This window comes from Lygodium microphyllum, chromosome 27, assembly GCF_053477565.2.
Source record: "Lygodium microphyllum isolate KBCC chromosome 27, Lygodium_microphyllum_v1.1.10, whole genome shotgun sequence".
Classification (NCBI taxonomy): Eukaryota; Viridiplantae; Streptophyta; class Polypodiopsida; order Schizaeales; family Lygodiaceae; genus Lygodium; species Lygodium microphyllum.
The window spans coordinates 79948976-79975152 of record NC_141161.1 but is presented as its reverse complement, the minus strand read 5'-3'; the positions used below and the strand labels follow the sequence as shown (position 1 = coordinate 79975152).

Below are 26177 nucleotides of genomic sequence, written 5' to 3'. Positions count from 1 at the left end.
ACTGATCAATTACCCCTTGTGCAAGGTCTGTTGATTCAACTCAAGAAATCAGCTACTATATGATCTTTCCCGGATGTATACACTATTTTATACTCAAACTCTTGCAAAAGATCCACCTTGCCAATCTTCTTGTAAGCTACGGCTTATGAATGAGGTACAGTAAAGCTTGATGATCCACATGAAAATTTACTTCATCACCCAATAAAAATGTCTAAACTTTTGTAATGCAAATATCATTCCAAGGGCTTCTCTTTTAGTCACTGTGTAATTCTTCTTAGCTGTTGTAAGCCTTCTACTTGCATAGTAAATAGGTCTAAAACATCCTATAACTCTTTCCTGCATCAAGACTACACCCACTACAATATCAAGTGCATCAACAAATACGTGAAATGGAATGTCCCACTGCAAAGGTTGTAAAATCGGTGCCACTACAAGCGTCTTCTTTAATACTTCAAAAGCTCTATCATGATCATGTCTCCATACAAACTAAACTTCCTTCTTATAAGAAAAGTGAGCGGAGCAAAGATATGAGCTCTATACCGAAGATTCTTACTATGCCATTTCACTTGCCCCACAAAGCACATCACCTCTTGAACCAATGCAGGTACAGCAACCTTCTAAACTGCCCGAATTTTCCTTGGGTCAATAGCCATACCTTCCTGTGAGCTAATATGGCCTAAAAAACCCTCTCTTTTAGAGGTGAAAACAAATTTAAATGGGTTAGGAGACATCCGAAATTAACGGCATCTTTCAAAACACAGCCTAAGATACTGTAGGCGGTCTGCCTTCTTACCAAACACACAAAAATCATCTATGAAACCTCTCATAAAGGTAGTAAAATATGGATTAAATGTTTTGTGTGCTACACCATGAAACTCTGGTGGTCCATCCTTTAATCCAAAATTCATAACAGTACTCATAAATGCTCCCCATTCAGTTATAAAAGCGATTTTTCCCGTGTCAACCGAACACATTCCAATCTAATTGTATCCTGAAAAACCATCCAAAAAGCTATAAATCTAATGACCTACTACATCATCAAGAATCCATGAATGAAACAAAGAACGCATCAGTTAGAGTTGGTGCATTCAATTTTCTATAATCCACACAAGCCCGTATTTTGCCATTCTTTTTGGATACTGCTACAATAGGTGACAACCAAGTCACTTCATTCACAAGCTTAGTGAAGCCAACTCTAAAAAGTTTGTCAATCTCCTCTTTCACTTATTTAGCATAGTTTGGATTCATGCAGTATCTTTTCTGCATTATAGATTTAGCATATGCCTTCAAATTGATCCTGTGCTAACACATCCTTGGATCAAATCCCTTCATATTAGTATACTCCCATACAAAAATATCTTGGAATTCTTTACATAACTAAAGCAACTACTGCATGAAGTCTTCCTCAATAAAAATGCTTGTCTTTACCATTTTAGAATTTGATACAGCATCCAAATACACTTCCTAAACATCATCTTCAAGCACTCTTGCTAATTTGCTCATAGTATGTTCATATTTCAACTTAGCATCAATAATGGCTTGCTGACTAGCTCTATCAAGGGCCTACTCTGTCTCTAATGAAGCCTTTTCCTGCTCTTTAAGAGTCTCCTTATCAGTTCCCTTACTCCCCTTAGGGCTATCATTGCTTTTTGCATCCAATTTAGTGTCCTACTGCATCAGGTCACTATTTTCTTGTATCAAGCCTCTTTTTGCCTGCAACGGTAACCCTCCTACCTACAGCGGTAACATCTCTTCTTGCAATGGTATTGCTGTAACTACCTTATATTTAGACAAAAACTTTCCAGTATCCACCTCAAAAACCGGTACAATGGTAGGATTAGCCTATAAAAAGAGTTCTTCATCATCTTCAATCTCAAGTGCAACATTTATTGTCTAAGCAACCAATGGATGGTACTTTGGTTTCAATACCACCTAATTAGCTGTAGATAACTTTACTTCCTTGCCACTGTAGGGAATAATTGCCATGTCAGCACCCCAATCCTGCTTCAACTTGGATAATCTAAACCAAGGCCTTCCCAACAGCATGTGATATGAATTTCCTAAACCTTCCATGCGCAAAACAATCCTTGTAATTTATGTACTAAATAGAGCTCTTCAGGTATAATGTTTATGCCCAAGCCTCCATCTAATAATACATCATCCAATTTACTACCCAAGTATTCCACTTGAATGGTTGGCACTTTGTAATCCACCACTCCTGATTGTGTGGGCATAACAACTTGACATTCTAGCATCCACCTATTATCAACCACATAGTGTTTTAGCACTTTTTTTTAAATTCACCATAATCTTTGCTAAAAGCTTTTCCTTAAATCCTCTGATCAAATCAAGGATCTGTTCCAAAGTTAAATGCAATGAAGATTTAGATAATGCAACAAATAACTCATGAGAACCTTGAGACTACTCATATAAATTCACACTTTGTTGCTAGCCACTAAATTGTAACCCTGTAGGTGGCAATTCCTACTGATTTGCTACATATTGCAGTTGACTCTCTTGCACTTCGTATGGCAAACTTGCGGAATTGAGTTGTTTTGACTCCTCCTCCTCCTGCAAATTCTGAATTTTCTTAGAGACTACTTCCTGAGCCTGTTCCTAGTCGTCCCAATTTATCTTCTGCTTGCTTTAGCCCTAGGCATGGCTAAAATTACTATCTCTTCCAAACAATTTTCCCCGATTATACAATTTGAACAATCGCAACTTATATGCGGCTCTAAGTCATGTCAACTTACATTTAAAACACCCTAACTTGGCACTTGTTTTTGGAAAACTTCTTTAATATTCTACTCCAGCTGATGACCTGCTGCCTTGCCCTCCATGACTTCAACAAGTATCTCAACTAGGACTATTGTTGCGGGTGCCAGTGGATTTTTGTCCACGGGGTAGTCCTGCCAGTTGCATTTCTTACTACTCTCCGGTCTGCATTCCCCTTTCAGCCCTATGGCATACCCAAAGCTCGTAATTAGGTCCTGACATTTGTCCATGTCTACCACAGCAGTAGCAAGCCCCTCACTGCCTCTAATGGCCATTATTCCACTGCCTTGGTTGGTCATTGCCCCATTGCTTAGGTGGCTGACCCTTCCTTCCAAAACCTCTAAATCCACATTGTTGTGCCATCTTAGGTGCAATTTGATTTACCGGTGCCGTTGGCAGTACTAGTTGCGATCTTGGATTCTACACCATTGGATTGTACCAACACTCCTTAACCTCATGGCCTACCTTCTCGCATATGCTACATGACTTCACATTTCTAGGAGTATTAATAACTCCCATGTCCAACAACTATTTCCTAATTTTCTTTTCTAATCTTTTTCTAATGCTATATTTTCTTCCGTTTCTTTCCCCTTCTTCTTATCCTTAGAAGCTCCTTTGCTCTTTTTAGACTTTGTCTTTTGGCGTCTTTGCCACCTCTTTTTTTTCTCATCCTCTCAGTCACTTGATTTTGTATCCAAATCTAAACCTGATGAGGTGTCCCCACACTACTGCTATCTTCAAAATTTGAATCTTCCAAATCAAAATCAAATGTATCCCTTGTTGCCTTCTTCTTAGACTAGCTTTTGCCAAGTCTTCTCTCAACTCTTTGAGCAGCTTCTGCCAACACATCAATTGTAGCATGTCGAGCTAAAACACGCTTTTCAGCTGATTAGCATTCTTAAACAGCCCCAAAACACATTTAATTAATGAAAAACCCTAAAAAGGGGAGCATTCCGAGAGAGTTTCAGTGATCCCCCAAAAACCCTAATTCTTTGAGACATCCTTCAACATCTATAAATAGACAGGCTGCCCCCATTCAGCCCAATCCTGTCTGTGCAGGTTTCTCACCCTTGAGTGCACATTTCAGCCATCGGTCCACACATACGTGACTCTCCAGTCCCAACAACTACTGCCACACCCTCCCTCTATTGCATTTGCACCTCCAATGTGTAGGCGACAACTGACATCCCATCTCCCTCATCACGCGACCTTCTATTGCTGTAATTGGACCTCTTCATCACCTAGTAGCAACTAGCGACTGCATCTATAGCTTGTGTTTGGTGTCTTCTCTCCAGGCGGGCGACAGCTTCCTCCATCAAGCGACAACTCCTCATCAGGAGACAGCTGCCAGCCCTCTTTCACACTTGTCCAACTTGTGTTTGATGCTCCAAGTTCTCCTGACACCTGCATTTGCTGCGTTCTCTCCATCCTACACTCCGGCTGATTCACTTCTCCCTGCTGCCAATACTTTGCCCAAACTTTTCTTAATTTTCTTGATTTTCTCTTGGTCACAATGACATTTGACTGATATGGGTACTTCTCTAACATATACCCCAACTAACAAAATTAAGACCTTAGACTGCATTATGCCGCTTCAAGCAATCGGTTACTACATTAGGTCTTTGCAAAACATTTGGCCTGTTAGCAGCAACAAATAGAGTTGTTTATGATCAACCTTTAAGACCAGTGATACAAAACAACACAAATACAAGAAGGTAATGGCAGGATCAGGGAAGGAAAATATACCATCTACATGTAGAAAACCCTTCAAACTGCATATAGACTGAGAATTTCCTTCCATAAACAGAGTCGTTTTTTATAGGGGTTTCAACCAAAGGTTCAAAACAACGATGGCAAGATCGCCAAAGTGTATCAATCCCTAATCTATGCAGAATGCATTATAGGACTAAACTGCCTCATACAAGAATATGCATCTCACTGCTGCAAGCAATGCGGAGAACACACAATCCTGTATCAGGCGATTCATATGAAACCCAAATATAATGACACAAGAATCTGAAAATAAGTATTACAACACTAATGATACTCTGAGAATCTAAGACGTAAATCAGAAAGAATATGCTGAAAATGGACAGAAACACAGAAAGAGAATGGCGCCATCTGTCAAATCTCACATATCATCATGAAAATCCATCATACATCAGGTCATGAACCTCAAGAATGATCCAAAACAAGAATGACACCCTATTTTCCTCTTCGGGCCACGCTAAAACTGTCTACATAACTATAACTTCATGAGGCATGCAACTTCATGAGGCATTTTAAGATTGCTTTACACATAGAACTACTATGACTAAGGTACTAACCATGCAAAGGCAAACATAATGCATAAAGTGTAAAGCCATAGCTAACAATGACTACTCCTGTGACTAAGTTGTAATGAGGGAATTACCACCCATCCATAGACGGAAGGCTGGTTTCATGGTTCCATTGCTGGGATACCATCAAATCCTTTGAATTGGTGGGCCCGTGGCACTTGATTGCAGCTTGGGACTATTGCATTAGTGCTGAAATTGCTCTCCGCAGTGAATTACAGTAAGCATGTCTTCACATGGTAATATGGGATCAAGTGGAGAGGATACATCACTCTTTGGTCAATCACGTGGTGAAGGGGAAAATGCAATGACCGATGTTGGGCATGGTTCTCACCATGGACAACAAGCTGAAAATATGGGAAATGACCCAAATGTCGGCACTTCAATGCATTAAGAGGTTGATGACCAGCAAGGGGCTGAAGAATTCAATGATAGCTTCAAGGATCGAATGCATACAGTAGCAAATATTTTTGCTAAATTGGCAAAGGATCCTCACTTTTCTCAATTCATGAATGTCCCAAGGAAGGACAGCAAAAAGAAGAAGACACCTTCTATAGCTTCGAGACAGCCACAAGAACCAAAGGAAATGCCTAAGCGTGACATTAATGTGACATTAAAAGTGATATTTAATGTGACATTAAGGTAAATCTAGGGGAACATGCACGAGAATGACCGTCCGGGCTCTTGGGCGCCCGAACGGGGTTAAGGGGAGCCTAGAGAGTAAGAGAGTCCAGGAATAGTAGGACTCCAGGAAGTTGACGGCTGGCAAAGGAATCCGAGTGAAAGGGCCAGCACTGATCTAGGCGTGGTTGGGAGGAGAAGAATCACTCGTGCTTTTCATGGTTTTCTCTTTGTCTTTCGAAGTCATCTTTCATTGGTATCAGAGCCTATGGTTCAACGATCAGATCCGTCGTCTATCAGAAATCGTCAGTTATTCGTCAGATAGTCAGTCGCCCGCCAGGTCGTCAACATTTCGCAAGGTCGTGTGAGTATCAGGCGCCGTGAAAATGCGACGGGCCGTGAGGGAAAAGAAAAGTGAAACGTGCTAGGCGCCGTGAAAACGCGACAGGCCGTGAAGAGAAAGAAAAGAGACGTGCCACGTCACATTAATGTGACACATTACGTTACGAGCAGGAAAAAACAATCAGAAGTGGGTCGCGAAGACCAGACCAGAAGTGGCGTCGCGAGGATCAGGCGTGGGGTCACGAGGAAACGTGACTTTGTCACGACTGCTGTTGACGGGTAACTGCGACTGCTGACTGCGACTGCTGTGAGATGGACATCACTGCGACTGCTGTGAGAGGGACAGAAGAATGTCATACACGACTGAAATCAAGAAATTGAATTTCCAGCATGACTGTTTTACTGCTCTAGTCTGGGAAGATAAAATTTGTTCATTACTCTTTGGGCTTCTTTCCAAACCAGCAACCACAGCCTGCCATTAAAAATCAGGGAAGTACTTTATCTTGTATGCAAATTTCTTATTTTTGCTTTCCAATTCTAGTGTATTAATGGCAGAAAAAGGGAAAGAAAGGATAATGGAAAGTTCTAGTTCCGGGGACCAACCTATGGTAGATCCCCATGAACCAGAAATACAAGAAGAACAATGGGAAGAATTTTTTGCTACGCGAGAGCAATTCGATGATCTTACTGCTCGTGTGCAAACTCAGGGGGTTCAAATAGAATTTTTAACTCAAACACTTACTGAAATAAAATCTCAATTAACTTTATTGTTGGAAAGAGATAAAAATAAAATAGAAATCTCAGATGTCCCATCTTCATCGAAAGATTTAGATGTGACTATGCGAGATCCTAAGGAACCCCAAACTTACCATAAATTGAGGGATAATCCAGTTCTAAAGGATATGAAACCACCTCAATTTTACGGGGAGGAAAAAGATAGGAATAAAGACACAATCTTTAATTTCCTCCAAAAATGGGAAGATTTACATAAATTAAAAAATACCCCACCACATCTCCAAGCACTGGAGGCTAGTTTAACTTTGGGGCCCAAAGCATATAAGTGGTGGCGAACTTTAAAGGAGGCGAATAAAATCCCTAAAACTTGGGCTCAATTTGAATCCGTCTTTTTGAAAGAATTTCTTCCTGAAAATGAAATGGAAAGAAATTGGAAAGATTGGGATTATGTCAGACAAAAGGGAAGACCCCTGCTGACATATTTGGAGGAATATCGTGAGATAATCCTCAAACTAGAAGGAATAGATAAATTCCAAAAAACAAGAGGATTCATTAGGGGACTAGATAAAGCCTGTAAAAAGGAAGTAAAATGGAGTTTACCTAAGACGCTGGAAGAGGCAATTAAATTTGCATTAATTTATGAAGATAGTATGCGTCCAGGTACACTCACTAGTCTCACTGATACGGAGCCCAAGTCTAAGGAATTGGAAACCTCAAAATTTGTGGGCAAATTTAAAAGAAAAATGCCATTTTTTAAGGGTAAAAAGTAACCTTTTGAAAAGAAACCATATATGAGGCCAAAGTTAAGTCCTGATGACTTTGATAAGGCCAAAAAAGAAAAGTTGTGTTTTAATTGCCTATCCCCTAACCATGCTGCTTGGAATTGCCCTCAAAAGAAAAGGGGCGAAGACAAAGGAAAGGATAAGGACAAGGGCAAGGGAAAAGAAAAACAAATCCATGTAGTGCAGACCTTAGAATTAAAGGGCCATGAAAAGTATAAATCTTTAGAGGTCTTGCACATGGATGTACAACATAAGTGTTGTATGTTAACTTCTATGTGGCAGCCTACTTTTGGGCCACATGATTTACTTAGAGTACATGGATTGATAGCTGGAAAAAGGGTTAGAGTCATGATTGATGACTCTGCCACACATAATTTTATAAATTATACACTTGTCAAAAAATTGAAACTTCCCCAACAAAACAGTGGGCATCAATATGTTGTTCGTATGATACAAGGTCAAGACAATAAAATATGGAATACAATGGTATCCAATTTGGAAATTGAGATTTAAGGATATAAAGATAAGCTTGATTTCCAAATAATGAACATGGAAAGAGCTGATATTGCTCTAGGGAGGGAGTGGCTATGGGGATTAGAACCATCCTTAAAACGTAGCTATCACCATAATATACTGGAATTTGAAAGGGATGGTAAGACTTTTGTCATTCAAGGTGAACATGAAGTATCTGATAATCCTTTGCTGTGTTCTACTGAAGTTCAAAAGCTGATAAAGAAGGAAGTTTGTGAGGTATATATGTTATGGTCTCTTCCTATACAGAATACTTTTACTTTTTGTAATATAAAGCAACAATTTTCTTATGTTTGTGAGTTGAATGTTAATAATGAATTGAATAGTTTGTTAGATGATTTTAAAGACGTGTTTCCTTCTGATTTACCAAGTGGCCTTCCACCAGATAGGGGTGATATAAATCACCCAATTGATATAAATAAGGATACACACCCAATTTCAAAACCACTGTATAGGTTAAGTGAAACACAGCATCAAGAAGTTGAAAGACAAATTAAGGATTACCTGGATAAAGGGTTTATTCAACCCAGTAATCCACCTTGGGCTTCACCAATTTTATTGGTAAAGAAAAAAGATGGTTCTATGCGACTTTGTGTTGACTATAGAGCACTTAATAAAATAACGGTAAAGAATAAATTTCCTATGCCCAGAATGGAAGATCTTTTTGATCAATTGCAAGGGGCAAAATTCTTCACAAAGATAGATTTAAGATCAGGCTATCACCAAATAAGAATTAAGGCACAAGATGTTTCCAAGACGGCATTTCGTACTAGATACGGGCATTATGATTTTTTGGTGATGCCTTTTGGCCTCACTAATGCACCAGCTACCTTTATGAAACTGATGAATAGTGTTTTACGGCCCTATCTAGGACATTTTGTAGTAGTCTTCTTGGATGATATCTTGATCTTTAGTAAATCAAGAGAAGAACATTTGAAACACTTACAATTAGTATTCCAACTGTTAAGAACACATTCCCTTTATGCGAAGAAAACTAAATGTGAATTCTTTGCACAAGAGGTCAAATATCTGGGGCATATTATCTCGAAAGAGGGAATCAACATGGATCCAGAAAAAGTAAGGGCAATTATTGAATGGCCACCTCCAAGGAACCTGGAAGAGCTGCAGATCTTCCTAGGTTTATCTGGATTTTATCGTAGATTCATTCGAGATTATGCCAAAATAGCTGTTCCAATGACAGACCAACTTAAAGGGAAAGGGAAAAGTTTTAATTGGGGAACAAACCAAAATGAAAGTTTTCAAAAACTTAAGGTAGCTATTGCTACAGCTCCAGTACTATTAATAGTGGATCCCAATAAACCATTTGTGGTTGAAGCTGATGCCAGTGATAAGGCAATAGGCGCGGTCTTATTACAAGAAGGTCGACCAGTTGCTTTTGAAAGCAAGAAATTAGATCGTGCAAAACAGAATTATTCTGTTTATGAGAGGGAGCTGTATGCAATAGTACATGCAATGAAGAAATGGAGGCACTATTTGTATGGTGCCAAACTTTTGATTTTATCGGATCATGAAAGCATTAAGTGGCTTAATGATCAACCAGATTTACACGGGCGTAAAGCCAGATGGGCCGAACTCCTCCAAGAATTCGACTATGAGATAAGATATAGAAAGGGAAAGTATAATATAGTAGCTGATGCACTCAGCAGAATGCCCATCATTAATGAATTGAGTTTTACTCAGTTCACTTCCAATTTGCTTGAATCTTTAAAAGGGAAATGCCAGGTTGATCCGGCATATTCCAACATATGGGAAGCAATAAAAAATGGGGATCCAAATGAAAGTGCTTCTACTGAGGAAGGAATATCTGAGGATGTTCAACAAGGAAATGGAGCATCAGGGGTTGCTCAAACTGGATTCAAGTGGAAGAATTTTACCATTGATAATGGTTATTTACTCTACAAGGGTAGGGTATGTGTCCCGAAAGATATAGAAATAAGGCGCCAGATACTCTTTGAGTGTCATGATACCCCTAGTGCGGGACATCCAGGAGTTAATAAGACTTATAGTCTTATTAAACGGCAGTTCTATTGGCCTGGAATGAATAAGGACGTCCTTGACTATGTGGTCAAATGTAATAAATGCCAGGTTAATGAAACTAAAAGATTAACAATGGGAGGACTTCTCCATCCACTAGAAATTCCTTCGGGAAAATGGGAGAGTATCTCCATGGATTTTATTGTTGCTTTATCCAGAACACAGAGGGGGCACGACTCTATGTGGGTGATTGTGGATAGGTTAACCAAAATGGCTAGGTTCATTCCAACTTCAACTGATGTTAAAACACCAGAATTGGCTAGATTGTTCGTAGAGAACATATACCGATTGTATGGCCTTCCGGCAAATATAGTTTCTGATCGGGATAGAAAATTTGATAGCCATTTTTGGCGTGCAGTATTTAGGAAATTGGATACTAAACTTAGCATGAGTACGGCGGACCATCCGCAAACAGATGGGCAAACTGAAAGGGTTAACCAAATTCTTGAAGATATGCTTAGGGCATATGTAAGTAAAAGGCAAACTAATTGGGAAGAGTATTTACCGATAGCAGAGTTTGCATATAACAGTGCCAAGCACTCTTCCACCGGATATAATCCATTTATGTTAATGTATGGGTTTCAGCCCAGAGCTCCTTTTGCAGTAGGACTGCATAAGGAAAAGGTTCAGGCAGCTAAAGACTTTTTGGAGGATATGAATAGTATGTTAAAATTTGCTCAAGAAAATATTAAAAAAGCTCAAAATCGAGCTAGAACATATGCAGATCCTCACCGAAGAGACATCTCCTTTGAAGAAGGAGAATTGGTCTATCTTAAGGAGCCTGAACAAACTAAAACTATGAAAAAGGGACAATGTCCAAAGCTTTCACCAAGGTATTGTGGTCCTTTCATAATACTTAAAAGGGTGGGAGAATTGGCTTACAAGCTCCAACTACCTGCTGGTAGTAAAATACATCCAGTTTTTCATGTAAGTAAATTAAGGAAGAAGCTGGGTGATTTGGATAATTTAATCTTAAATGATGATATTGAGGAGCTATTCAATGACCAATCTAATCCACATGAACCAGAAAAAATATTAAATGTTCGTAATAAACGAACAAGGAACACTATTTATCAGGAATGTTTGGTTAAGTGGAAAGATTGTTCAGAAGAAAGCTCAACATGGGAGCGAGTAAGTACTTTAAAGAAAAGGTTTCCCGATTTACAGTTAGACCTTCCAAGTATCGTTTTCGATTTCGAAACCGATTCTTAAGGGGAAGGAAATGTGACATTAATGTGACATTAAAAGTGATATTTAATGTGACATTAAGGTAAATCTAGGGGAACATGCACGAGAATGACCGTCCGGGCTCTTGGGCGCCCGAACGGGGTTAAGGGGAGCCTAGAGAGTAAGAGAGTCCAGGAATAGTAGGACTCCAGGAAGTTGACGGCTGGCAAAGGAATCCGAGAGAAAGGGCCAGCACTGATCTAGGCGTGGTTGGGAGGAGAAGAATCACTCGTGCTTTTCATGGTTTTCTCTCTGTCTTTCGAAGTCATCTTTCACTAAGCTTTCTTTGGAAAAGCCCAAAATGCCTAATGAGCACAAATAGTTGGTACCCATGGAGGAGTAAGTGCAAATGCATGGCCACCTTCGTAGTGCCAATCCATGGGAACATGGGCAACAAGGTAATTATGCACATGCAAGCATGGGACAGTAAGGATACTTTGGTGGTGGTACCATTTTTCAAGCTATGATTGGACAAGCATCCCATACAGGAATGTATGGCTCAAATCCCTATGGTATGCAACAGCCAATGCATGGCTCACAACACCCAATGTATCTGGGTAATGCAAGTGGAATGCCTAATCCCATGTATGGCAACATAGGCATGATGCCTAGGTCACAAAGTGGGTCATATGGATATGTATCTACACCCCCAAGGACTGTTGGAGCACAATGTTGAAAACCTTTAAAAGAACCACGCTTATTACACTAATAGTTATGATCATCCAATTGCTTGAGGAGGATAAAGAAACCTTATTCCTAGACATTATTCTTGACCATGACGAAATTCTACCTGCACTAGCCACAAAGATCTCATGTACTTAGTTATATATAAGAATCATTTCTATTAAAGAATACCGATGGTTTTAAAAGATATCTCTTACAACCTAGTTATGATAACTTGACTCCCATAGGTCCGCCGAAGGACTATGATGAAGGTGGCAAAAGTGTGAAGATTGAGCCTTTCAGTGCACAAGATAGACTGAAAACACTTGTTTTTATTCAGCAGTTTGATGCAGCCTACTCTGGAGGCAACTTCATAGAGGCATCTAAGATACGAAAGACACCCACATTTTTTAAGGGAAATGCATCGCAATGGTGGTCTACACTTCTTATTCAAGGAAAGTGACCTACTTTGCTTCAAATTGGTGGACAAGTACCTTTGAAGTAAACATTATGACAGCTTGGAATCAGCTGAATTCAACAAATTGCAAAAACTTGGACCACTATAATAAGAGGTTTTGGGATGCATTACTACCAGTTACTTCTCATCATACACCGTTGCAACCAGTAAAGAAAGATTAAGCATACCTTGTATGAGATGGAAAGGAAAGCAAGTAGAAGACAAGAGGTGCAAGAGGAAAGAAAGCAGGGAGAAGACGCGAGGTTCATCAAAGCCAACAGCAGGAAGAAGATGCAAGGTTCGTCAGAGGAGCCAACCGCAAACAACAACATGGAGAGGACAGAGCAACACGACTCATTATACTGATTTGCTGGGAAGTGTGTTCGTACTATTCACATTTAACGCCACTTGAAGTGACCCGCATCAAGTTTGTTGATGCATCTGTCCATGCAATCGAGGACAATTACAAGGACATGTATTTTTGAAACCTCACTTAACATGTGGATTAATTTTTAATCACATGGTAAAATAAATGTTGCACATGTGAGGTGTAACTAGGTTTAGAAAAAATTTACGAGCTCGGGACTCGAGGAAATCACACGATATCAAAGGCAAAAGTTGCTATGAGTTATACTGCACAGATATTTGGTGGTATCTGGTGCTAATTGTTAGCCTAGGTCATTCATTTGACTGTAAGTGTCAGTTGGTGATACTAGAGAAGTGGCATTTAATGATACCTAACACCAATCTGATGGTCAAAGATGGCACAGAGACACTTTGGAATGAAAGCTGCCTAGCCAATTTAATTATTGGCCAATCAGATTATTTTTCTGGGCACCAAAAAAATTACTAGATTAATTTTGAGTATTTAAAGACTAAAAATTAATATTTGGAAAGATTGTCACTTGTCAAAAATATCCATGAAGACTCAAAAACGTCTTTAGAGGCTAAAGGGAGGCATTCTTAGTGTATTCAGTCTGCAAGAGAGAGGAAGGAGATGCTGTTGGTCTAATCTACAGCCATTAGAGAACCTTCTAAGGCAGTCAAGGAGGGTAGGAGAAGACCAATCTACAGCAGGAGACCGCATCTACAAGCTACTGAGACAAGGCAGTAGGAGTAAAAGACTCATTTTGTTCAATTCTTCACAAAAAAAGTCTGAATTTTCTCTCTCCTTTGCGTTCTCTCTCATCTCCTAACCTTTCTATAGCCTTGCTTCAAAGATTACAGCATTGAGATCACTAGAGGCTAAGAAATTTCAGATTTCTTTACTGTAAACCCTAATATGCAACAACAAAAATTAGGGTTCAGCAATAACCTCGGGAAGCGTGCCAAAAATTGGAAGCTCAAAGACTTGGATTCAACAAGATTTAAGTTGTTTTCAGTCAAATTCAAGTGGAGGACCAGCAAATCAATGAATTTGGGGCATTTTCCATCTCCATCAAAGTGGGTGAAGGCCAATTGACTACCTGAATCAAAGGGCAAATCAAATTGAAGACTTGCTAGTCATTTTGGACAGCAAGGGAAGTTGGAATACCGAAAGGGATTGGGAAAATCCCATTGTATATCAACTTCTTCTTCAATTAAGTTAAAGAAATACTGAAAGGGACGCCAGTTTTTACGTAAACAGGGTGTCCATTGTCCAAGATTGTGAGCTAATTTGCATTTCTCAATTTTCTAATAAATGTTGCTGTTGTAACTAAGTTGTATTCAGAGAATTACCACCCATCCACGAAAGAAAGGTTGGTTTCACCAGATGTGGATTTTGAACCTAAGGAAGTCTGCTTCCATACGTGAGCATGTGAACAAGTATCAGCAGTTACAAATGCAAATTCAAAATGTAAGCAAGGCAATCACCTCAAAGGAAATGGTGATTACTTTGTTGTCGCCTCCAAGGACATGGTGATTACTTTGTTGTCACACTTGCACACTCAATTCGGTGCATTCTACTCCGCCTTGATTGCTTCAGGGCGGATGGCGACTCTTAAACGCGAGAAGTTGGTTGCTATGGTCTTGGACCAAGAGGAACAATTGAAGGGTACACATTTGCATAAATTTAAATCTCTTACATAATAAATTCACTTGCCATATATATGGTAAGACAAGTCACTAAAAGAAAGATTGCTCCAACAAAGATAAGGACACCAAGAAGGAGAAGAAGACTACAAAGGTGAAACCAGCCTTTCTCCTTGGATAGGGTAGTATACCTAATTAATCAACAATTAGAGCAAGCATAAAACTCACATAAATTGAAAATGCACACTTTACCACTTTAATCTTGGACAATGGACAATCTATTTACCCCAAAATTGAAGCCCCTTGTGATATTTCTTTAGCTTTTATTGCAAATGAATGAAGTACAACTGAGATTCTCTAATCTCTTTCACTAATCTAAGTGCCTCTTGCTATCAAAACTAACCACCAAGCCTTCAAACAAATTTGCACCTTGGTTTGCTTGGGGATTGGCTTTCACCTGCTCCTTGAAAGATAAATTAAGCCTCAAATTTAATGTGGACTAGCTGGCCTCTTGAATCTCCCAGAAATTCCTGAATTTCAGTTGTTAAAATTCAAGTCCTAGGCCCTTAATTCTGAGCATATAACCTGAGGTAGCTATCAAAACCTTGTTTTCTATTGTAAATTAGGGTTTACAACAAAGACTGACCAAAATCTCCACCTGTGATGACTCAAACGGTTGGATTTCACTGAGATAACTTGAGAGATGACCATAGAATGAGAGAGAATACTGTAGAGAGAGAAATTTCAAAGTTTCATCGCGAGAGAGACTAGAAAACTATTGATGCCTTACTCAAACAGCCATAAAGCTGTCACCTATAGTTTAGAACCACCAAAAAGACTGCCGCCATCTCTTGTATGCTGTCATCTGCACTAGAAGGACCTTGGACTCCTATCGACATGCACCAAAATACTGAGTTAAATCTCAATGACCTTTTACAAGGTATTCAGTAGTTTGGGAAAGTGGATATTCCTTGTCACACAAGCCTTGATTTACCATTGACATGCACCAGAATACTAAGTTAAATCTCAATGATCTTTTACAAGGGATTCAGCGGTTTGGGAAAGTGGATACTCCTTGTCACACAAGCCTTGATTTACCATTTCTCATGGGCATATTTAAAGTCCACAAACATGACTTGAAATGGCTTATTAATGCTATGAATTCTATATACATAAACTATATACTCAATTTAACTCTCATTCTTAATGCTTGCTTAGAAGTTATGATGAAATTGGCTGAAAAACTAAATAGGCACATTTTCTTGGTCTCGGGTTTAAACATCCAATCATTCCGGTTAGTTAACTCAACTCAAGAGGCCTTTATCAATTTGCGGCATGCCATGTTCAGCTGTGGTTCAACAAACATAACCAAATGTTATGAGAACGTACCTCACCGTGGGAAACTTTGTCTAATTGAAGTTATTGGTCAAATAATTACACGGGCCTTCAAAAACTATAATATTTCTACTCACCCTTGACAGTAAGCTAGATCCCCAAACATAAAGCCAACAAACTCTCATTCTAATCACCTACTGTAGGACTAGTCCCTAGTGGCTGCAAATCACATCAGCAACATCTCCTTGCTCTCTAACAACCTCCTCTCACATTGGCTGGAATAGACTTCCACCAACGCCAAAATTTGTTTTTACCACTTGCATGGGTAAGTTTTGCCAAGTGGTAGTCTTATAATACCATTTTTCAACATTATCCAGCTTATTAAATTAATTTTTAAGATATTAATTTTGAAAAATAATTTAATAATTATTCTAGTGCTCAAAAAATTAATTTCACTAGCTAATAGTTAAATTGGTAAGGCCAATTTGTCTTCCAAGTGTCCCTGAGCAGTTATTAGCCCTTAGACTGGTATTAATTAATTAAACCTAGTCTCTAATGTCACCACGAACATTAGTGGCTAATAAATTGGTCCAGGCCAAAATCCAATACTAGGTACCACCTAGTACTTGTCGAGCATAACTTATTCTAACTTTTGCCTTTAGCACCAATTGATATCTTAGGGTCCTAGGTCCCACACTGCGAAATAATTAACTTGAATCTCACATGTGCAAGTCACATTAGTACATTTGATTAAATTTTAATCAAATGCTAAGCAAAGCAATAAAATTTCATGTCCTCATGACACTGAGGACTTAGCAGTAGTAGTTGCTCTTTCATCAACAGCATTTTTACATATAGAGGTTATTGAGGCTACTTCATAGGATTCGTCTAATGCAGCATTGATGGCCCCACAATATCGACAGTGGATTGTGGACAATGGTGCTTTTTGCCACACGACCCATTCTTCAAATGTCATTGCCCATCTATGTCCAATGCATGGGTATATTCTAATTGGTGACAACTCTTCCATTCCGGTACAATGAAGAAGTCATATGTAGCTAATTCGAAATGGACACACCAATGCCCACACTTCAAAGGTTCTTTATGGTCTAGGTTTGAACTATCATCTTTTTTTGGAAAGCAAGATTTGTAGACTTCATCTCACAGTTGAGTTAAACAAGGATTCCTTTCAAGTTCTTGATGGAAAGATTAGACAAATGCTTTGCCACATGTAAGAGAAGAATGGTGTCTACAAGATGCCGTGTTCTTCAGCCCTTACTTTTTTTCTTTTCACTTCTCACTGAGCTATGGCATGCTCGCTTTGGCCATCTCAACTACGAGTATCTTAGAAAGGCAACTCTTGACCAACTTATGTATGGAATTGCCAGATGTTGGGGTGAGCCATTTTCACCATGTATATCTTCCATCTAAGGTAAACAACATTAGAGATGCAATTTCCAACAAGGCTTTAAGACGCGCAGAGCAGCCCTTGGAGCTTGTTTCTACAAATTTGTGTAGACAAAGTTAAGGGCAGACGATACTTTATGTTTATTGTGAATGATTACAACAAGATATTAAGACACTACAATATTTGTAACCATTAATATTTTTCTCAAAATTTGTAGAAATCTAATTCTTAAAGGTCCCTGCACACTTGCCATTTGTAGCCTCTACTTTCCACTTTTGAGTACTCAAGACCCACATCTATATATTAGAGGCCTCTCTCTTCAGTTCCAATAAGCTCTAATGCTGAAATTTTAGACACATGCTTTGTACATGCTTATCTAGCACTCATTCAAGAAGCTCTTTCTACTCAACTTGAACGTGGTTCATGATCTGTAATACCTCTTCCTTAACACATCAAACTTGACAGATTTAAAGGATTAACATGTTAGGTCGGAATGAAATGCAAGATCCTTGGGATCAAAAAGACACCCTCCATGCAAGTGTCTATACTTCCCAACGTCTCCCTCAACCAAAAGCTAAATAGAACCAATTGCACCCTTTGGCCATGCAATGTCAAGGCCATCCTTGATACCCTCAACCTTTAGGAGGCTGTTACCATCCCTCTCCCTCAGCCTATAGGGGATCCTCCTTCATGGGCTTATACAAATTTGGCAACTCTCCAGGACTGGCTCAACTCTCATGGTTTCTCGTGGTCAAGGTATCATCAAAATATTTGGTAAGTTGTCCAATTAGTACTAGAGAGAGGAGAGCATCAACTATTTCCAGCACATATAGAGCCTTCAAGCATACCTCCATCATTTGCAAGTATACCTCCTTGCATATAGCTCCAACATACAAATGAGAGAAGGGAATTTTTTGAACAGTTCTGCCTACAAGTGTAGCAGAATCATTTTATAATATCAAGCCACTGAAAGCAATGATTTCATGAAAGATGGAGGCTCAGCTATGGACTTGGTCGGTGACATGTTACTTCACCCTGGTAATGTAATGAAGGATTCGCTAGAGAATCGGGACTTAATTGTGAAAAGATTGTGGTCACCAGAATGACAGGCAAACCCATGCTTCATGACCTTTAGGTCACAGTCACCAAAGAGAATTTGAGTTCCAGAATCAGCCTAGAGTGTATCGAGACCTGTCTTTACAGCTTACTCTTCATGAGCCTGTTCACTGCACAGCCTTCATAAGTTATGCTTAACACATGAAAGGCTGTGTTCTATACTTACAAAGTATGTTTTATCACAAAGTGCACTGCGCAAATTGGATGTGAGGCTTACTGTGTCAGAAATGTAAGCATGTCCAGCTTTAGCTGAATGATTGCATTGTGTGCAAACTGCAGAACTATGTCTTGAAGTTCAATTGAATTTGCAAATGTTGTGCTCCGAAAACTGAAGTCTCAGAAAGTTACCTTAAACTCGTGAGATGAGCACCACTCTCTGATACCATGGCATGTACCAAGCTGGTCTGCAACAATGCAGCAGCAGCATTTGTGAGTCTTACTACACCACAATTATGCAAAAAGCCGTCTGCAGTTTAAACATCACGACAAAAGCGGCCATTCAGAGCAGACTTTCAATGTCATTTCTTTCATACAGTTATGAGGACGACCTATAGCAAAAACTGTAACCAGAGCGTACTTTGCCAGTGCCCGAGGGTCCATGTAGAATAAGTCCTTTTGGCCACTGCATTCAAAGCCACGGCTCAAGATTCATCAACCATTAAGTTTCATCTATCACTCGATGTTTTTTTCGCGACAAGGAACAATGAGAGGCATACCCTGAGTCCCAGAATTTCTGCTTCTTTGGAGTAAAGAATTGGCCATATCAGAAGCTCACGCAACGCTTCTAAAGCCTTGGTAGCACCTGCGACATACTCTTCTGCCTTCGTGCCCACTTCACCACCCCCCATCTCTCTCTGTCTCTCTCTCTCTCGCCTCTTATGGCCTTTTGTGGTGGCAGGATGGTTACAACTCGTTGGTTCGTGCAGAAATGTAACCAAGTTTGAATCCATCTGTGTTGAAAACTTGTTGTGGGGTATGCATTTTAAGCATCGTCTCTCATGGGATTGTTCCTACCCCCCGCCCCCGGCCCCCCTCGCAAAGCTTTGCCCGATTACGCAAAGCGATGTTGTGAGGAAACGAAAGTTACCAACGCTTCTTTGCTTTCTCTATCTCTCATTTAACCCCCTCCCTTCCTCCCAAAAACACACATCATATATATACAAAAGAATTCATCTTATCCAAAGGCCTACATGTGAGAAAAAGAGAGGTGGGGGGGAGGGGGGGAGAGAGAGAGAGAGTGTGTGTGTGTGTACGCGCGCGTGCGTATGTGCATGCATGCCACGCGCACGCGCACGTGCGTGCCTCTGTGTGTGTGTGTGTGTGTGTGTGTGTGTGTGTGTGTGTGTGTGTGCAGGTGCATGTGGCACAATATCTTCACTACTTATAATTAGGACCCAATATGAAGAGAATAAACTCCTTCATATACTAGTGTAAGGCCCATATGCCTAACAATATTGTGCTAGATGCTCATGGCAGCTACTATGAGATTACGGAACAATTACAAATGTCTAGTCTTTCAAGCCTTGAGGTTGCTAGGGGCCCATTGCTAGGAGAGGTTTCTTTAGTTGTATCATGCTTCTTCCATGTTCAATTGTGTACTTTGTGATAGCTATCGGGTTTAAGAAAATCTAAAAACCTTATATTCCCGAGCCTTGAGGTTGGTCAAAGCCCATTGCTAGAATGAGTTATTATGAAAATGTTAGAACTGCCCACATGTTGTGCCTATCACACTTTCAATTTGTGAGCGAAGCTTAGGTAACCTAACCTCAATAGATAATTGGATTCAATAGGATATAAATGATGCTAATTTGATAGATTATATAGCACCCCCTCTAGGAAAGGGAGGGATTAAGAAATTTTGTTAGATGTAATACCAATGATAAATGGTACGTGAATGCAAGCAAGCATTGATTGTATGCATCTCTACCAATACCATTAGCACAACATGTGTCTCCTCCTATATAGCTTGCTCACATGCTTCATGTTGCCCCTCATTACTTGCACACACCATGTCTCCTTGCATTTTTATTTCTAGATTATATATATGACATGGACACCCCTTAGTATTGGTCTCCCCATGGTGTGTGCCTATGCACAATGGATGGATTTTTGTTTCTTCAAGAGTTTCCTTCTCAAATTGGTTTTTGGCTAAGTCTCACATAGCCACTCTATACTTTAGCTTCGAATAGTCAATGCATGTTGTCCTCTCAATCACACAAATGTAAGACAAAATAAAAGGTCCAAAGTTTGTAGTAAACTCGCCACTCTTGTTGGAGTCTTGTTGTCAAAAGAAAGCTTCACAGCTTCAAAATTCTAATGTGGTTCCTCTTGAACTCTCCAACCAATCCACTTCTATGCATATCGTCCTCTCAATCACATGAATATAAGAAAAAGTAAAAGATCCAAAGTTTGTATTAAACTCACTTCTCTCGTTGTAATCTTGCTATCAAAAGAAAGCTTGGTGACTTCAAAATTCTAATGTGGCTCCTCTTAAAATTTGCAACCAATCTACATAGCCAATCCACATCGCTCCAATGCTACAAAGAAGAAGGAGAAGAGAAATGTAGGAGAAAAATATTATCCCACTTCGTCCCTCATGCATCTGCTCTCCCTTTCTTAGTCAAGCAAGCTATGGAGGCTAAAATAACCACATGCTATGCAAATCAGGGAAAGAAGAAGAAGAGGAAGGGAAGAGAATCAAGAAGACCTTCACACACACACACACACACACACTCACTCACTCACTCACTCTCACTCTCTCTCTCTCCATACCGAGGCATCTACACCACATAGAGCTAAATCTCCACTTGAGAGAGAGAGAGTTCAGAGAGGGAAATAGTATTTGTACCATTTTTCTCTTATTCTTTTTAGTGTTATTATTTACACTTGTAGGAAGGTATATTCTTACACAAAATACTCCTAATTTTTGGTCTCATAGGTATGTATTTTACCTTTTAAGATATGAGATGCATGTCATTGTATGTATTGGTTTGGTCTCATAGGCCACATTAGCCTTGTAGAGACATTCATATCCTCCTCCTCCTCCTCCTCCTCCTCCTCCTCCTCCTCCTCCTCCTCTCTCTCTCTCTCTCTCTCTCTCTCTCTCTCTCTCTCTCTCTCTCTCTCTCTCTCTCTCTCTCTCTCTCTCTCTCTCTCTCTCTCTCTCTCTCTCTCTCTCTCTCTCTCTCTCTCTCTCTCTCTCTCTCTCTCTCTCTCTCTCTCTCTCTCTCTCTCTCTCTCTCTCTCTCTCGGAATGGCTATGGTGGAAGCAAGAAGATAGAGGAGGAAGTAAGACTCAAAAATCAGACACACACAAATGAGCTTTCTATTAAAATTTCCACTTTATATATCTATATCTATATATATGTATGGTAGCCACTCTCAACCCTTTGGTTTATCATATATGCTCGGTCTTGTGACTAGGTCTTCATGGCTTGCCCATGGAATATTGAAATTTGTGCACATAACTTTTCCATTTAGCTTGGGGTATTTAGTACACACAAGCGTACTATACACTTTGTTTTCACATGCAAGTCATAAAGTTTGTAGAGGAGTGAGCATGGTGCTTGGATTTTACAATAGCCATCTCCACATGATGTGGGTATTTTGTAACTAACTTTGAAATACAACATAATAGTCTCAAAAGTGGAAAATGAATAGAGGTACAATTTAAAGAGACATCAAGGTCTTAAATACCTCCAAAAATTCTTTTGCTATTTTTCTAGGCCTCCTTAGTTTCTTCTTGCTATTTCCAACTCTTGGGCTAGTGCTTATTTAGTAGTTACTTTTTATGACAAATTATATTTGTGATAGTTTGTAAAAACGATACATCGAATAACTCCTCATACCCTTAGCATCTTTCATTCATGCCTCCAACAAACAACTATTTTTGGCAATAACCATTTTTAGTAGCCATTATTTTTAAAATTGTGGCACCATAGTCATGAATGTTGGGATTCAAGTATTGTAATCTATTGGAGGAGCAATGGTTGTCGTTGATGGACATGTAGCAAGTTGATGGTAAAGGTGCAAATCGATTTGGCCTCTTTGGGTGGACGATGGTTGAAGCTATGGGTAGTGGATGTGACAATGCTTTGCACAATGATCATGACTTCAGGTGTTGGGAGGAAGAGTACAAAATTGCATTACACAATGTACTAGTCCCTTGCACAAGCATACATATATATCCTTCGTACCTCTCTTGCATATAGTCCCTGGGGCACTACGATCCCCTACACTTATCCTATTACATACTCTTGTGCACATGACCCTTGCTTGTTAACCCCGTACACCACCCCTACATATGTACACATTTTCACACCCACTGCACCTATGCTAACACATATACACTAGTGCCTGCGCACATGCACATGTGCATGTGCACTATTGTGTCCCCATGTAATAACTTTAAAAATTAGTAATTCGAGCATAAAAACTCTTATGCATAAACCATCTAGCACAATCCAACTCAGACATTAGTGTACCACACATAGTGCACAATACCTGCATGTATGTATGTATTACACCATAGACTCATATACTCATGCACAACCTAGCATACATGTATGTACACACACATACTTTGTAGAGTCTCAATTATGATAATCTCATTATTTGGGTAATGAACATTGAACAACAAGATGAGGTGACCATGCGAGACTATGTCTCAAAGGTGAGGAGCCTCTTTAAACAAATCCCAGTTTTTACAAAAAGGCCCACTACCAAGGTTATTATAAAAGCTTTCATCAAATATCTATGAAATCATGGTAGGAAACTTGACCCTTAATTGTTCTAGTATTAACAATGTACTAAGTGAGGCCATTTGCATTCATGACCTACATAATGAGAGAAGCAAATATAAGAAAGCTATAGGTAACCAACAAGACTCTCAATCGAGCCATTATTGGGTGTTAAAGGTCACATGTGCCTAGTTGCATGCATTTACTTGTATTTGCCCCCCACACACCTATACACTACTAGTGGTGGTTTGCTAATCACTATCACCTTATTCTTTATTCTTACTATGATAGTAGAATAAGGGAAGGCAGGTCACACATCATGACTTTTAGAGTTTCCACACACCATTCTCTCTCTTATTTGCTTGAACCTCTATAGCTTTTGCTTCCACTTTGACTTCCACATCTGCTCCATCTTTCAATTGGTATTAGAGCAGGCATTCAAGGAGCTTCATCAGTCTTTGCATTTGCCTGAGAAGAGAGCTTCACTTCAAGCTTCCATGGATGCCCCCTACACGAAATGCTACTATAAAATAGTTAAAAGTCAAGAAATAGTGGGAGCAGACATAGAGTAAATTCATGTGTTGGCTGTCTCTATCAGTGTCACAAATAGCATGATGGACTATTTGCAAGAATTTGAAACCCCTACTATTGCATGGAAGAAATTGGAAAGGCTGTTCAAAGTAAATACAAAGTCTAAAAAGCTGCAGCTCAAGTCAAAGCTGATGAACCAAGTGAAAAGAGGGAGCTTGTCCATTAATGAATACAAGAGCTTCAGGTCATCTATGAATACAAGAGGCAGGAGATCTACGAGTGGCTTTATGTTTTCCTTTTGCAGTGGTATTGTTACTTGGAGATTGATTTGCTTTAGTTTCTTTAGAACATCAGTGGTGTCTATTTTATCCTTCCAAAGTTTACTTAAGATTGCATTTTTGAGTGTACTATAGGTAACGAAATGACCAATATCATAATATTGTACCAGGTCATAACTTTTCTCTTGAAGGCTGTAGTAAATTGTTGAAGCTTGACTTGATCTCATACATATTATTGAAGCCACTAGTAAGCCATCTTCTTTGAAATTGAGCCACATGGCAATCTAGATCTTTCTTCTTTTTCTATAATACTTGGATGCCCTAACCTTGGGGTTGATTGGTTGTTTTGGATTCATTATGAGCTTCTTCTTTGGCTTCTTTAAAGGAAGTAAGGGATTAAAAGTCAAAGAATTCTTTGTTTCCATGATAGTAGTTTGCAATAGGACTGCTTTACTTGCGAGGTATGTTTTGACTTTCCCTTTCAAGAATGCTTGTTCTCGACATTTTTCTTGGCTTCCAAAGGCACCATTCAATAGTGGTCAATGATCATTGAGTTGAGGAGTAGTAGTAGGAGGCCCAAGATCAATAGCCAACATAGTTTGCCCTGATGTTTCAATCCATGTCTCTACATTGACTACTCCCGCCTCAAACATTGGTTGGCCTCTTGCTACTTGACAACCCTTTGGCATGCTCTTGGCATCAAAGGAATCACTCTTGAGCACTCTTGGAAGAGTTCTTGCTCAACCATTCTCTCACAATTTGGTACAAATAAGTTGTATACACTATGGATAGCATATATTCAAATGCATTAGGTTCATATAACTCTTATGGGGTAAGTTTCTAACTCCCGATGTTGGTTTAATGCTTGGGCAAGCATCTTGGATTGTTTAGAGCTTGAATAGCTCAACATTTAAAGGTTTCTTTGCAATAGCAAAGTTTGGACAACGAACATATACTAAAGGTCTATGTATTACATTCCTATAAGTGCTTTGAAGATTCTACATATACATATATTGATGCTTCGGATTGATCTATATGCATGGATATACTTATGATGAGCTTAGAGCTTTGTATTTGAGCTTGCTTGAATGCATTTTGGTAGTGGCTTATTGATACAATGATTCTTCACTATGGCCTGAAGGCCTATTGTCAATTTATGCTCCTAGATGTATTAACTCATGTCTTTGGGCACTAGATGCTATGTACTTGATGTATTGAAATTTGTTATGCTGTTAGGCATTCCGAATTCACTTGCAAGGGGAACCATTGGTACTTACATTGCAGACCTTGGTTCTTTGAGTCAATGGGAGAATATTTATACACTATTGGTCTATGTGTACACTATTCTTTGTAGAGATTCATGACTATGGGCTAATTTTCTTTTGAACTTGGATACTTTATACCTATCATTATCAATGGGTTATCAATGGTGGATACATGCTTGATACACATTGTTGTATGCATCTATGTATCTAACAACTTGTATGTTTTGACAGTTCTTGGTATTTGGTTGCTACACTACTATTTACATTTTACATATCTTCGTTACCACTCAAATATTCCTAACAGTGCAAGCTCATTCCTTTGGTCATTTGCCTATAGATTTATGGCCATATATAGCAGTTTTATGAAAAACAATGTTGAAAATTGTTTTTGAGCCGTTTCTTTGAGAACAAATGCTTTATATGTGCACTCTCATGCCTATTGTTTGTGGACAACTATATACTCTTTAGTTCCTCACTTCTTGCCCTCAATTTTGGCTCAATTTTGGGGTTGTTTAGTTATAATTACAATAGCCTATACTATTGTAAATTGCAGTCCTTGGTAGACAGAATGGTAGGTACTTAACATGCATCCAATGATAGTGCTATTTTCAACATCAAGAAGTTAACCTCCAAGTGATCATCTCCTCAAGAGATAGAGAGACAAAGCTTCTAGGTCCTAAAGTAACCACTCGTGCTAATTAGGGAGGCAAGAAGGTAGTAGAAGTAGACAAATGATAGCCATACCTAACTATCAGTGTAGTCAAATCATCATAGTCTCCTAAGAATTATCTACCACCTAACCAAAAATGCATCTTTCATAGAACATGCAAGCAAAAGGTACCAAAATTTCTACCAAGGGTATATCCAAAAGTAGAGAACCCAAGAGTAATTCCAAAGCTTAGAGAACCGAAGAGTAATTCCAAACCATCTAAGGATGCAGGTGCAATTGTCCTCAACTGCTACAACAA

At 39.3% G+C, this 26177-nt stretch overlaps 1 protein-coding gene across 7 annotated transcripts in view; it reads right to left on the bottom strand.

The window, feature by feature from the left end:
- The window catches only part of CDC48B (cell division cycle 48B), a 205885-nt gene extending 186376 nt beyond the window's left edge, over positions 1-19509 (bottom strand). For 5 of the 7 annotated variants that reach the window (XR_015689157.1, XR_015689158.1, XM_087669707.1 and 2 more), the window contains exons 1-3: positions 19113-19509; positions 18974-19018; positions 18745-18800 (exon numbers count right to left, since the gene is read on the bottom strand). Coding sequence is in view for 5 of the 7 variants with exons in the window: in XM_087669707.1 (XP_087525833.1) it covers positions 18745-18800; positions 18974-19018; positions 19113-19346 (335 nt within the window). In the remaining 2 variants the exon portion in view is untranslated. Of the gene's footprint in view, positions 1-18744; positions 18863-18944; positions 19019-19112 lie in introns of those variants that run through there. The other 2 variants (XM_087669709.1, XM_087669711.1) reach the window with 2 other exon arrangements.
- Between the last annotated feature and the right edge of the window lie 6668 nt (positions 19510-26177).